This window comes from Alligator sinensis, unplaced genomic scaffold, assembly GCF_000455745.1.
Source record: "Alligator sinensis unplaced genomic scaffold, ASM45574v1 scaffold550_1, whole genome shotgun sequence".
NCBI classification, from domain to species: Eukaryota; Metazoa; Chordata; order Crocodylia; family Alligatoridae; genus Alligator; species Alligator sinensis.
The window spans coordinates 2,174,794-2,188,950 of NW_005841980.1; the positions used below are offsets into that span (position 1 = coordinate 2,174,794).

Consider the following 14,157-nt stretch of genomic DNA (forward strand, 5'->3'; position numbering starts at 1 on the left):
GTGCCCAGGGGTTGGGTGCAAGGATGGTCCCCGGGGCGTGCAAGCATCCTTTTGGGAGCTGCCCCAGGGGAGCAAGTCTTAAGGAGGCGGAAGCGGCGGCTCATCATTAGCCCCGAGCGATGCCAAAGGAGCCCAGACCTCGCTTGAAGGATGCCCCACCATGGCTTGAAGGATGCTCAGCGCCCCGCCGCTCGCCAAGGGGTCTCCAGGCAGCGTCAGACCTGCCCGTCTTCCCGCAGGGCTCAGCGGGCCCCGGGCCACCGCGTCTCTCCTTGTCCTGCCTCCGCGCGCTCGGCGCTGCTTCGAGGGCGAGACGCTTTCCCTCGAAACAGGCCGGGCGATGTCGTGGGAAAGTCGGTTATTATCCCCGATCGTGAGCAGACGGCCCGTGTGGGAGAGCGGAGAGCCGGCCACTTTCCTTTTTAATAGTTGGCAGGGACTGTGTTGTTACCGGCATCTCTACCAGGCAGCCGGGGTCCCATTTAAGGGTGCCCATACGGTCCCTGCAGTGTGTGTATAGGTGCGGGATTATCGGTTACGTATACCGGCAGCCGCAGTCGTGGCTTGCAGCTCAGCTGCAAAACAGGGTCCCTTCCCAAAAGCTCTTACCTAAAAGGAGGCAAGACATGGTTGCAGACAGGAACGTGAGAAAACACGATAATGTTAGGGCAGCGACGCTCAGCCACGGGGATGTGGCACCCGGGGTGCCTCGAGATCCTTTTCGGGTTGTTGCGGGGTTGCAGTTGGCCGTGCACACGATTGGCATGATAAACCCAGAGTTTTCCGGTAGGAATTCACGGTGCTAAAACCGTGCTGCCCTGCTGCGGTTTTGCCGAGGCCTTTGCAACAGAAGAATGGCTCTAGCAGTTTTGAGCAGTCAGAAAAGGAGTGAAAAGAAAAGCTGGTATGTTCTAGCAAGCCTGACGAGGGGTGCCTCCAGCCTAAAAAGCTTGAGAACGGTGTGCAGAAACCTGGGTCGATGCTGAGAGTCCCTGTGTTGTGCCCCTCGGGGTTGCGGCAGGAGCCTGTTTTGCTCTCCTCTCTCCTCTCTGGAGAGGAGCAGCCTTGCGCTGTGAGCTGCAGTCCCAAGGCAAGACAGGCCTCGTTGCCGTCTCCAACCTCTCCTCCTCCTCCTCGTTTCAGAAGCACGAGTTCTTCGTGGACATGACCTGCGAAGGCTGCTCCAACGCGGTCACTCGCGTCCTGAATAAGCTGGGAGGTGAGTGGCACTGCGCCAGGCCTGGGAGCCAGCAGCAGGTTGCAAAGCGTGGCAACGAACTTGCTGCTGATGATGATTTACATCCCAGCCTAGCAGCCAGGTGCAGAAGTACCGGGGGATGAGTGAGCCACATGAAACGGGAGTCCTCGTGCCAGGCCCCTGCTTCCTCCCTTCTCCTTGGCAGAGGCTGGTGCAAGGTCCCTGCTCTCCTCCCTGGTGTGCACTCTCCATCGCATGGCACCCTGGACCAGGTTTGCCGGTGCAGAAGGAGGTTGAGGGTAGCCTCAACCTGTTACCTGGGCACATCCGGGAGGCCCCAAGGAGCCTGCTGGATCCTCTGCGTAGAGAAACATGCCCAAGCACATCAGCATCTCCAGGCGTGAAGCAGAAGCAGTAGGAGGCGTTCATGTGGAGAGGGAGAAGGCGAAGGGGATGGGAGCTGGTGCAGGGCAGTATTCAAAGCCTGCTTGCTGCACCCCTCCTGGGAGATCGAGCCCACCCCCAAAATACATCCCCTCGCCGGGCCTGGGGAATGGGGCAGCCCTGGGGTACCCCCTGCCCGGCTGCATCCCCCTTGGGCTCGGGAAGGAGTGCAGAAGCGGGTGTTGTGGGTGTAGCATCTCCCAGAGACTCACCTTGCCCCTCACCCTGCTGCCGTGGCAGGTGGTGAGCCAGTAACTAATTATTAATCTTGCAGCAGACTCCCGTGACCCTGAGAGCGGCGGGGGAGGAGGGCAAAGCTGCCTCGTGACAACAGGAAATTCCAGTCCAGTTCCTCTTCTTGCAGTGCAGGGCAGCTGTGGGCCTCTGGGGACTGGCTTGGGCTACAGCCCTGGTCCCAAGGGCAGGAGGAAAAGCCGCTGATGCCCCAGTGCAAGCACCAGCCCAGGTTGCAGCCAGGCCCAGCAAGGTCCGGAGAGGGGCAGGCTGACCTGTCCAGCCCGCTGATCAAAGAGGCTGCTTTCCTTCCTGCTCCCAGAAAGCAACCCCACCCCTTCGTCTTGGCTCAGGGGAGAGCCCTGCCAAGCCAGCGGCTTTTCTCAGCTGTTCCGCTTTGGTTCTTCATGCAAGCTGACTGGGCCTTTAGCTGGAGAGCTAGCCCGGCAAGGAGAGAGCTTGCAGCTCCTATGTGCAGGCTGGCTCCTCATCCTGTATGCAAGACCTGGGGTGGTTTGGTTGTGCAGAAGCCTTCTGCCGAGCTGTGTTTACCGTGAGAGCCGGGCTGCGGTCCCCGCAAACCAGGCAGCAGTCCGGTAGAAACGAGGCACATGAAACCGGTAATCAATGAGCAGAGGCAGCCCCGATGCCGCGGAGAGCATGTGCGGCGAATGCAAATGCAGCCCGGACACCTGGCTCTCGCCGGGCCTGGTTGCACATGCATGCTTCTCTCTGGCCGGCTGCACTGGAAGCAGAGCTCTGGTTCCTGCCAGCCGGGAGACAGTCCATCCCTTTGAGCCTCTCACTGGTGTAGCAGCTTGCTGCACCAGAGAGTGAGGAAGGCCTTTGGAAGGAGCAGGAAGGAGCCTGGCTACTCATCTTTCTTGCCTGATGGGACTTATATGGGGCCCCAATAACACATGTCAGCTGGTATCCCCAGTTTCTGGGGATAGTGTTGTTAATTAAATGCATGCCCCGGCTGTTTTTGAGATCCCTGCTGCTACAGAAACCAGGTTCCTGTGTTCAGTCTTGAGCCCTTGTTCCCCTTGGCCAGCTGCTTTGAACTTCCAGTTGTTTCTAAGGATGTGTCTGTGCACCAAAGGGACAAGGATGTCTAGTGGTGAGAGGGATGGAGCTGGGCTTGGCCATTTGACTTTGGGGGAAGGCCATGTTTGCCTGTGTGCCTCAGTTTCCCCACCTGTAAATAAAGAATAAGCAATAAAGAATTGCAATTGAGGGAGATTCAGAGAGACCTCAACATACTGGAGGACTGGGCCAAAAGAAATCTCATGAGGTTGAATTAGGACACGTGCAAAGTCCTGCACTTCGGACAGAGCAATCCCATGCACTGGTGCAGGCTGGGGGTGACTGGCTAGGCAGCAGCTCTGCAGAAAAGGACCTGGGGGGATGGGACAAGAAGATGGAGATGGGTCAGCAGTGTGCCCGTGTTGCCAAGAAGGGTAAGGGCATCCTGGGCTGCATCGGTAGGAGCATTGCCGGCAGATGGAGGGAAGTGATTCTTCCCCTCTATTCGGTACGGGTGAGGCCACACCTGGAGTCCTGTGTCCAGTTTTGGGCCCCCCCCACTCCAGTTTTGGGCCTGCTCCACCTCCACCTCCTGCCTGGCTGCAGCCACTTGTAACACCGGAGCGGATTCAGATTTGGGTTCGGGTTGCAGCCACCCCGCGCACCCGGTGCATGCAGGGGTGTGGGCAGTGTTTAGAGCCCAGGCAAGGGGGAGCAAGCACCCCCTGGCTCAGAGGAAGGTCCCCTCCTAAGGCAGGATCAGCTCCATCCAAACCAGTTTGCAAAAGAGACTGGAGGGTGCTAATAGCAGCCTTCAGCCCCCTGCACGGGGGCTGCAAAAAGGATGGAGCTGGACTGGTCTCAGTGGGGGCAGATGACAGGACAAGGAGCAATGGGCTCCAGTTACAGCAAGAGAAGTCGAGGTTAGATATTAAGAAAAATTATTTCCCTAGGAGGGTGGTGAAGCACTGGGATGGGTTACCCAGAGAGGCGGTGGCGTCTCCATCCTTGGAGGTGTTTAAGACAAATTCATGTCTGGGATGATGCAGCTGGGGCTGGTCCTGCTTGGAGCAGGGGGTTGGACAAGATGTGACCTCCTAAGGTCCCATCCAACCCTCATGTCCTATGAGTCTATGATTATTTTATGTGGGGGGTCATGACCTGGAGAGGACTTGGCTCCTCATCTCTGGGGACTCTTCTCCCCCTCCCAGGCGTCCAGTTTGACATCAACCTGCCCAACAAGAAGGTGTGCATTGAGTCAGAGCACAGCATCGACACCTTGCTGGAAACGCTGAAGAAAACCGGGAAGACCACCAACTACCTGGGGGAGAAGTGACCCTGGGGACAGGATGGAGGGTCCAGCTTCCTCGGTGCTGCCAGGAAGGTCAGTCTGGTGCCAAGAGGCTCTTCTCGTCTGGTCCATGACTACCACGGTTGTGCCCAGGGGGGCTGAAGTGGTGTCGTGCAAGGGGAGAACAGGGCTGGTGCGTGGTCCCACACGGAGAGCTGAGCTGTGGTGCTAGCAAGGTGGGCTTAGGGAGCTGTCAAGGTGGGGAGAGGTCCGACTTGCCTTGACCTTTCTCTGCATCTTCACCCCATCCTAAGCACCATAGGCACTCCCTGACCTGGCTCCGGTGAGCACAGGGAGCTTCATTTTTGCTGCCAGCACCTGGAGATGAGGCCAGGTCATGACCATCTCTCATGCCCTTTCTCCCTACATATCCCTGCCCTTTATTTCCACCCCCCTGGACCCAAGTAACTCTTTCTGTGGCTAGTGGGAAGAGCCAAGCAAGGCTTTGAGTGGCCTGCTCTTGTTGGGATTGCAAGAACACCAGCTCGGCCCCACTCCCAGATGAATCCATGCTTGCCAAAAATGCCCCTCTCTGAAAACGAACACCAAAAGAGCCCTGCCAGCCGAGCATGCCGGTCCCCAGGGCAGAGGCAGCTCTCTAGGGGAGGATGTACTCAGCAGAACAAGGACCTGGGGACTGGCTGGCCCAGGGGGGTTGCTTGTGAGCTAAGGAGCCTGCAGCTGGTCGTCACATCTGTAGCCTCGGGGAGGGCTGGAGCTCACCAGGGGCAGGAGATGCAGCACTAGGTGACTCACCTTTAAATAGTCTCATTGAAATGAGGTCTTGCGGTGGGTCTCACGCCTCCCATCTAGTCTGGGAAACCACCGTGGCATGCTCACTTTGTTAGGCCATTCGTCGGCATGGACCGAGCGCCCTTACTGCAAGAAGGGGGTTCTCCCAGACAGACCTGGAGGGGCTGGGGACAACTGTATTTGTTTCTACCACGTGCTGCGCTGACGGTATCCAACCTTGCACCTTGGCATGTGCCGGCTGGATGGAGGGCTTGTTTGTATTCACCAAGCAGCACTGTTTTAACAGATGGGATTTAAATTCCAGTCAGGTCAAGCCGTGCAAGGTCCTAACATAGATGGCCTTAAACGTTTAACCCTTGCTCAGATCCTTTTGGTTTGCATCGGCCAATTCCTGGATTAAGATGGAGGATTAAGCCAGTTTAAGTGCATCTATTAGACACTTATGTGGCTGGAAGTAGGGGCTTACACATGGGGTGTGTTAAATCATGCAACGCTGCTACTCAAGACGAGCCCTGATTCTTACAAAATAAGAAAAATCCTGGCTTGAAGCAGATGTCACCGGTAACATCCGTGGCATCCCAACAGACCTGAGTGTTGTGTGGAAAGAAGAGCCCGTAGGCAGGGGAGATTTGGAAACCAAGGTCTCCTTTGAGTTGGCCCCGTACCATTGATCAACTGTGGGAGCTTGGACAGGTCGTTCTACTCTGGTCCTCAGTTCCCCATCCATAAAATGGGAACAATGCCTGCTTGCTTTGCAGGAGAGTATGGAGGACTCTCTGATTTCCAGACTGTCTGAGCTCTGACATGTCTGGTGGCTGTTAACAGGAGAAGCAGGTGCTCACAACACCTGAAGGTGAGGTCCCCTCCTATTAGATCAGGGCCCTGGCCATGGAAAGCCTGTGCTGAGCAGATCATCAGCATCATGTTTGCTGCTGTTAAGTTCAAGTACGCGCTCTCCTCAGGAAATCCTTTATCTGCTCGTGGCCCAGGGAGCCTCTGAGAGAAATTTAGCTGAAGGATCTTCATAGAAAATTCAGGTTGGAAGGGACCTCAGGAGGTCACACCTAGTCCAAGCCCCTGTTCAAAGTAGGACCAGCCCCACCTACATCATCCCAGCCAAGGCTTTGTGTAGCCAGGCCTTAAATACCTCCAAGGATGGAGATCCCACTACCTCTCTCGGTAACCTGTTTCAGTATTTTACTACCCTCCCCATGAGGAAATTCTTCCTAATCCCTAACCTAAACCTCCCTGGCTGCAACCTGAGTCCATTGCTCCTTGCTCTGTCATCTGCCCCCACTGAGACCAGTGGGGAGAGGTGGGCACGTTAGCAGGGAGGGAGAGGCTGCAGAAAGACCTGGATAGGTTGCAGGGGTGGGCTAACAAAAACAGGATGCGTTTCAATACAGGGTGCTGCACTTGGGCAGTAGTAACCGACAACACACTTATAAGATGGGGAAACTCCCTTCTTGAGAGCACGGAGGCAGAAAGGGATCTTGGAGTCATTATTGACTCCAAGACGAACATGGGCTGACAATGCGAGGCTATCACGGTCGGCAGCGCTAACCGGACCCTATTGTGCATCCACAGGTGCATCTCAGGTAGGTCCAAGGAGGTGATCCTCCCCCTCTACGCGACGCTGGTCAGGCCGCAGCTGGAGTACTGCGTCCAGTTCTGGGCACCACGCTTCAAGAGGGATGTGGACAGCATGGAGAGGGCCGAGAGGAGGCCACCCGCATGATCGGGGGCAGCAGGGCAGGCCCTACGAGGAGAGGTTACGGGACCTGAACCTGTTCAGCCTCCACAAGAGAAGGCTGAGGGGGGACCTGGTGACCGTCTATAAACTCACTAGGGGGGACCAGAAGGGTTTGGGGGAGACCTTGTTTCCCCCAGCGCCCCCTGGGATAACAAGGAATAACGGCCACAAGTTGTTGGAGAGTAGGTTCAGATTAGACATCTGTAGGAACTACTTCACAGTCAGGATGACTAGGATCTGGAACCAACTTCCAAGGGAAGTGGTGCTGGCTCCTACCCTGGGGGTCTTTAAGAAGCGGCTCGATGTCTACCTGGCTGTCACTTGAGCCCAGTTTTCTTCCTGCCCAGGCAGGGGGTCGGACCTGAAGATCTACAAGGTCCCTTCCCACCTGACTTCTGTGATTCTATGACCAGCCCAGCTCCATCCTCTTTGCACCCCCCTGCAGGGAGGTGAAGGCTGCTGTTCAATCCCCACTCGGTCTTCTCTTCTGCAGACAAAATCAGCCCAGTTCCCCCAGTCTGTCCTCATAAGTCATGTCCTCCAGCGCCTGAACCATTTTCATCACCCCCCACTGGACTCTTTCCAATGTGTCCACATCCTTTCTGTAGTGGGGCCCGCAGCTGGACACAGGACTCCAGATGTGGCCTCACCAGAGCTGAACAGAGGGAAAGAATCACTGCCCTCGATCTGCTGGCACCGCTCCTACCAGTGCAGCCCAGGATGCTGGTAGCCTTCTTGGCACCAAGGGCACACTGCTGGCTCCTGTCCAGCTTCTTGTCCCCTGTCCCCCCAGGTCCTTTTCTGCAGAGCTGCTGCCCAGCCCGTCACCCCCAGCCTGCCCCGGCGCAGGGGATGGCTCCATCCTCAGTGCAGGACTTTGCACTTGTCCTTGTTGAACCTCAGCAGATTTCTTTTGGCCCAATCCTCCAATTTGTCAAGGTCATTGCTGGACCTGTCATTGCTGATGGGTGGGTGGATTTTCTTTCGGGCATGGCCGGGAGGGGGCAGCCTCGTCTCACTTTTCTCCCCCTCCCTTGTTTCTGCAGCACGAGCGCATGGCTCCAGGAAGACCGTGGCTGACTGTTTACACTTCTGCTGACACCCCTTTCCTCTTGACCTGGGTTCCCCTACCAGCTGCTGGAAAGAAGAGGGCTAAAAAGGAAGAAGACACCCGGAGGAAAAAGCCCATCGTGCAGTAAAATTCCCCTCTTGACCTGTTAGAGCTCTTGGTGCAAACTCCCTCTCCGGCCCTGCAATAAAGGAAGAAGCTGCTTCTCTTTTCCATGGCGGGTCGCAGTGTCCCCCTGTTTTCTTCAGGCCCTTTGGTGAGGAAGGGTCCATGAAAATAAGGAATTGCATCTTCCTTAAGACCAGTTCTCCCAGCTTCTGCTGGCCACAGCTTCACCTTGCTTTCCCCGTCTCCAGCAAGCTGAGCTCTTGTGCTGTCTAGGCCAGGAGTTAAATGAATTAGCATCCCATTGCAGATGTGTCGCGCACTCCGCCAGGGGCTCTGGATGCGCTGGGACAACCCCTTGCATTTTTCCCTTGCCCCAAGCAGGCTTCATTAGTTACGCTGTATAATTATACAATATATTAGTATATTGCTGTTGGTTGCAGAGGTCCCAATAGGCACTGGCACCCCATAGTGCCAGGTGCTGTACATGCACGTAGTAAGAGATAGCCCTGGCTCTGATAGTAATTACATACTCAGGTTAGGGGGGGAAACTGAGGCACAGTTGGTGGAGGTGAAGTAGCCTTCAGGGGTTAAATGGCAGCTCAGTGATGAAACTAGGGCTCCCTGGCTCCCAGGTTATCGTCCTCTCCACAAGCCTGCCCTGCTTCTGTGCTGCCGGGGGTGGTCGGCTTAATTGAGGGTTTACTTGTGATACCACGTTGTAGGCTACCTGTGTGTCCCCTTCTCCCACCTGCTGCCTCTTCATGGCCTCGGGGGCTGGGCCCGTCCTTGTTCGCTGTCCCCCAGCCGTTATGGCCAAGCCCCCTTTTTCCTGAAGTCACCCGGATACCTACGATGGCTCATGGATGGTGTGTCAGTGACTGCTTCCACCGCACCGCTGCCTTTCCCCATCAACAGCAGGCCCATTCAGGCCAGAGCACGTGCTTGTGGGTGAGTGCTTGGGTTTCTTAGGTATCCGGGTTATAGCCATATCAGTCTAGAGGCAAAAGGAATCAGGACTCATGGTAAAGGTGATCTCTTTTATTAGACCAACTAGATTTTTGCAAAAAAAAAGGTCTTTAACTGCAATTTTGATTGCAATGTTAATTTCATTGCAATGTATCTCATTGAATTTAACTGCAATTTAATTTAATTTAACTTTCATTACATTGCAACATTTCTTTAATTTGCAAAAAAGCTTGCAATCAAAGAATCTTTTTTGCAAAAATCTAATTGGTCTAATAAAAGAGATCACCTCTACCATGAGTCCTGATTCTTGGGTTTCTTAGCGCAGCCTTTGTTGGCAGCACGGTGTTGGCCCATTTCCTAGCTCCTAGCAGGAGCAGAGCCTGCAGCCTAGGCTGAGGTCTAGCTTCTGTTCCCAGAGCCCTTTTCAGTCACCGCTGGGCTTATCTCTGCCAGTGTCTGAAGCTGAAACCGTCAAGCTGAGCTTGTTTTACAGCCCTCTCGAAGGAGGAGGGTCAACTCAGGTTTGAAGGCCGTCGTGACTTTGCAGTAATCACTTCCCATTTAGTTTTAATGCCATGCTGAAAGCCCTGGCTCTGCTCTGGGGGGACTTGAGCTCAAAGGGGGTGGACACACGTACTAACTTTCCAGTGGTTAAGCCGACTTAACTTTTTCGAGTCGACTTAGCATACACATGTATGTGCAGCAGAGCCGACTTGAACGTGGCACAAGATAATACACCTTCAAGCCCCTGGGGCTGCTCCCTGGTCTTCCATTTGCACACCCAAGCTGCAGCCGGGTGCAGCCTGCCCGACTGACCAGCAACAGGGTGGGACAATCCTTTGCCTCGTGGATGGTGTGAAGGGACCACGGGGCAGCCTGGGCTGTTTCTGAGTGCAGAACGGCCGTCACGTGCTTGCTGGGTCGTTGCATGGCAAAGGACTGGACCGTCTTACACAGCGCTCAGGCATGGGCTGGGTACGATGAGCTTCCTACGGCACTTGGAGTCTTCCATGCGGTATAACTCTCCCAGGGGCAATAAGCAGGGGCTTTGGGACCTAGCTTCTTTGGTAAAAGTGGAGGAAATCAGACCCGGCTTGGTCCTTAAGCTGCAGCAGGCCTGTCTGGGGCAGGAGCCGGAGAGCCCCCTGGGCAGGGATTAAGCTGAGCGTAGCAGGGGGAGCTCCTGGATCCTAATGCTGGATCCTCCGTGCCTGGCTGCAGCTGGCACAGCGTCGCTGGAGCCCACGCGCCGTGCCCGCCTTCCCTGTGCCTGCCTTGGGGCTTGATAAATGCCTCTGAATCTACCTAGCAGCAGGCGCTCATTATGTCGGGCTGCTGCTCTCTTTCCCCTGCCATTAACTCTTAATGAGAACAAAACCCTGTCATTACGGCCTCTGTAATTTCCCCTCCCTGCGCTCCTCGGCTGGGCTCCCGCAGCCGCTTGAGAAGCTGCGACCATGCCAATGCCAGTCGTTTCCGCTGGCGGCGAATGCGCCCAGCCCTGGGATTTGTCGAGGCGGGTCCTTTCCTGGGCAGACGCATGGGTGGGCTCCCTGGGTGTTTTCCAAGCATTGGAGGTAGGGGCGGTATCAGCCCTGGCACTGCCCAGCTGTGTCTCAGTACAGCTGTGCTAACCCCTGGAGAAGGGCAGCGGGTGTCCATCCTTCTCAGCTGGGCCTGTCCAACAGGTGCTGGCTGCAAACTCATGCTGAGGGGGATCTCAGAAAAAGGCTCTCCCGTTGTCAGCCCCCGAGACAGCCGCCTCCTGTGGGTGTCGGAGCCAAGCCAAGGGTGGTTACCGCTGTGCTGGTTTCCGTCTATGGCCTCAGCCGTCTTCCTTCGCTCAAGGCATGAATCCTTGCCACACACTTCACACACCCCCCTGCCTGGGGCTGGGGCTAATCCAGGCCCCTAGCATTGCCTGATTCGAATCCCTGTATAAAGGAGGGGGTCAGAGCAGGCTTCCTCCTGGTCCTGCCCCTGGCTGTGGTGGAGACGGGCTCTCTATCACCCCTGCCATGGTCAGGGTATATGCCCCCACCCCTTAAATCCAACTGGTGCTTGGTCTTTGGTGTGGATCTCCCTATTGCATGCTCCTCACCCTCTCCCCTTGGGGCAGGGCGGAGGGAAGCCTTGAAGGCCCCTGATCCCACTAGGCAGGGGGCTGCTGAGGCAGGCAGAGAAGCAGGGCTCCCACCCTCCCAGCACAGAGATGCTTGTTAACCCTTGCTGAGGAGCTGCTTGGCCCCAAATCCTGGAGGAATCGGGGAGATTACAGCTCAGAGCAGCGCTGCTCGCAGGACAAGGCAGCCGTGCTTGCCCACTCCGGGCACAACCCAGGTGCAGAGACACGACTGCCCCCGTCCCCCCTTCCCAGATTGTGTGCAGCCTTGCACGCTTATCGAAGGAACAGGGCGTTCCACCCCATCCTGGTAGCGGTCCCAAGGCTGCCCTCTCTCCCCCACTCAGGCTCCCCTGCTTCCTGATAAGATAAGGAGAGCTGCAGAAAATGCTTTATCAAGTGCCTGGAAACTGAGCTGTTTGGTGGCACGGCCTCTCCGTGAGCTCAGCCCTCCCGAGTCACACTGTGCAGAGCCATTTGAAGTCTCCCATCCCCTCTGATGCTCACTGCCACGCACATGCATTTTCACAGACCTGCATCTGGGCTACTCTTCTACCCAGGAGAGCACGCCATTCACCACTATGCCTGAAGAAGGGCGTTCGGGCCCAAAAGCTTGCAAAGAACAATTTTTCCAACTGTTTAGTTGGTCTAATAAAAGATAGCACATCTGCCCAAAGAGCCTTGTCTGCCCATTTGAAAACACCCTCAAGGCTAGATAACGAGACCTTTGCTTGCATCCATGGGAAGGGCTCTGGCCTGAGCAGGGGAGAGCGGCAAGGGTGGGATGCTGGGAGTCTAAACAGAGCCGGGGATGTCGGATCCAGCGCTCGGGGCTGTTTATGGAAGGCTTTAGAGGAAAATGCTGACTCCTCAGCAGAGCCTAGGGGGGAAAATTTCCATGTCGAGAAAGCCTGCAGCATTTGCAGACTGGGGGGGGGAGCGGGGGTGCAAACATGGAGCAGAATGGGAGGGAACGGAGAAAGGGGACATTCATGCGGAAGCTCAGCAAAACCCTCCCGCCGCGGTGAGGAGCCAGCGGTTTCCCGTCCCCCCGAGAGGCTGACGCTATGTCCTGTCAGCCCGCCAGCTCTCCGGAGGGGCCCCTCTCTGCAAAACAGGCCTGGGCGCGATCCTGCAAAAGTGATGTCCGGAGCTGGTCCTTCCCGCTGGGGGCGAGAGGAGGGTCATCAGGGGTGATGAGTGCGTCCCCTCTCCGCGAGGTCTGGAACGGAGCCGGGACAACCAGAGCAGCCTTAGGTCTGGGCAGAGATATCTCTCCCCTTCTTAAAGCGTTTGCAGATTTTGTTTGGTTCTCTGGGTTTTCCTTGAAAGCCATCTTTCCCCCTGGATCGACCAGTCACGGGCACTGCCCGCGTCTCCCCTTCCCGCGTCTCCCCTGCTTCTGCTTCGGTCGGTGTTTCAGGCATCGTGTCTTGTAGTCGCACGTGCGGTTTAGCCCGATAACATCGGGGATTTGCTGGGAGGTCTGTGAAGGTGGAGGTCTGGCTAAGCTCCTGTCTGGACCAGACCTAGCTCTTCCCTTTCTGCCTGGGAAGATGATTGTCGCTTGGGTGGAAAGACATGAGGACCCCAAAGCCTCGTGCCCATGAAAAGGAGTCTCGCTGGTTATTCATTGGCTTTTCCACCCTCTCTCATTACCAGGCAGCCTCCTGGGTTATATTTAAACCCCACAACACGTGGATGAACCACCCAGGGTGTCCCGAATAGCAGTGACAAGGAGAAGGTGGCTCTTGGAGACCGATCGTCCTTTGAAGGCGGGTGGGGAAAGGCAACAGGGTTCAGCTCTGGGCATCGCAGGACTTCTTTCCTGGGAAACAAGCCTGCCCGCCTATGGTCTCTAGAGACCCGAAGGCTGGCATCTGACCCGAGGGGATTCAGTTGATGAAAGGGCAGGGCTTTCCTGGCATCGGGCTCCTCCATTTCACTTTTAAATCGAGCTGGAAAAGAAAAAGCAACCCATCCGCCTCAGCACGGGGCACAGGTCGAGTGATACCTGCCATGCCAGTGTGTCCTCCCAGCTCCCCGGCATTGCTACGGGCCGGGAAGCCGTGGTGCGGTGTGCTGGCCTTGCTGGCAGGCTCACCCACCCCCTTCTCACATTGCTTCAACATTCCTGCGCGAGCCGTCACCCTGGCTGGTTGCCTCTTGAGCTCCCGAGAGGCAGCTCGAGGTCTTTCCACAGGGTATCGCTGTGTATAAACACTCTTCCCAATTGCTCTCCAGCCCCATACTGAGCAGGCCAGCTATGACAGCAACCCCCCCCCGTATGTTCATGATCCCTTCAAGGGGATGGAGAACGGTGGGATGCGTCCCTGAACTGATCTCCACAGCCCTTGAGATGCACCCAGCCCCACAGACATCCAGTCCTTGGTTGCAGAATACCCTCCGCCTGCCAGCCTGCAGACCTGATGAGACCCTTTTGGCACTGGATGCACCGACTGGGTCTCTGCTATCCCTCCCGGTGCAATCCTGCCCCAGGGAACAGCCACACAGCAGGGGAACGAGGACATGCCACCACCAAGAGCAGCTGTTCAGAGCCTTGCCCCCCAAAGAGGTGCTAAAATCACCAAGCGCACATCTGCTAAACAAGCCTAATGAATGGTGTTAGGAAGCGCACGCGGCCGCCAGCGTGCAAGGAGTTTATTTCAGAGCTCTTTTATAAACCAGGTCGGAAAGGTGGTCAGGATAAAAATAAAGAGCCCAAATCCTCTACCCCAGGCCGCTGGCGAACGCGGCAGCGCTGGGCTGGGCTGTTGTTTTGCATCTCCTTTCTCCGGCAACTGCCGCCAGCACTGGCTCAGCACTTGGCGCCCCGCTCCAGCCGCAGAGAGTGAAGCTATTCAGCTGTTCTGCTAAAAGCAGATGGGAAAGGCAAAGAAAACAAAATCCAGCGAGCTGTAGAAATGCAGCTTTTGTGGCTGGACACGTTTGCGAGAGACAGCTCGCGCCCTGCGGCTTCCTTGGGCTGAGAGATCATTTATCTGGCTGATTAGCACCCGGGCAGTCGCAGCCGGAAGTGGCATTCAGGGCAGCGGCAGGGAGCAGGTTGGGAGATATCTTTTGTGAATGAGCTGTACAAACAAAGGATGGTAAAGGGTGGGGGCTAAGGCAC

At 56.3% G+C, this 14,157-nt stretch overlaps 1 protein-coding gene across 1 annotated transcript in view; it reads left to right on the plus strand.

Moving 5' to 3' along the window:
* The window catches only part of ATOX1 (antioxidant 1 copper chaperone), an 8,402-nt gene extending 356 nt beyond the window's left edge, over window positions 1-8,046 (plus strand). The window contains exons 2-4 of the mRNA XM_025200962.1: window positions 968-1,219; window positions 4,114-4,286; window positions 7,806-8,046. Of these exons, the coding sequence (XP_025056747.1) occupies window positions 968-1,219; window positions 4,114-4,238 (377 nt within the window). The 3' untranslated portion in view covers window positions 4,239-4,286; window positions 7,806-8,046. The remainder of the gene's footprint in view (window positions 1-967; window positions 1,220-4,113; window positions 4,287-7,805) is intronic.
* The last annotated feature ends 6,111 nt before the right edge of the window (window positions 8,047-14,157 follow it).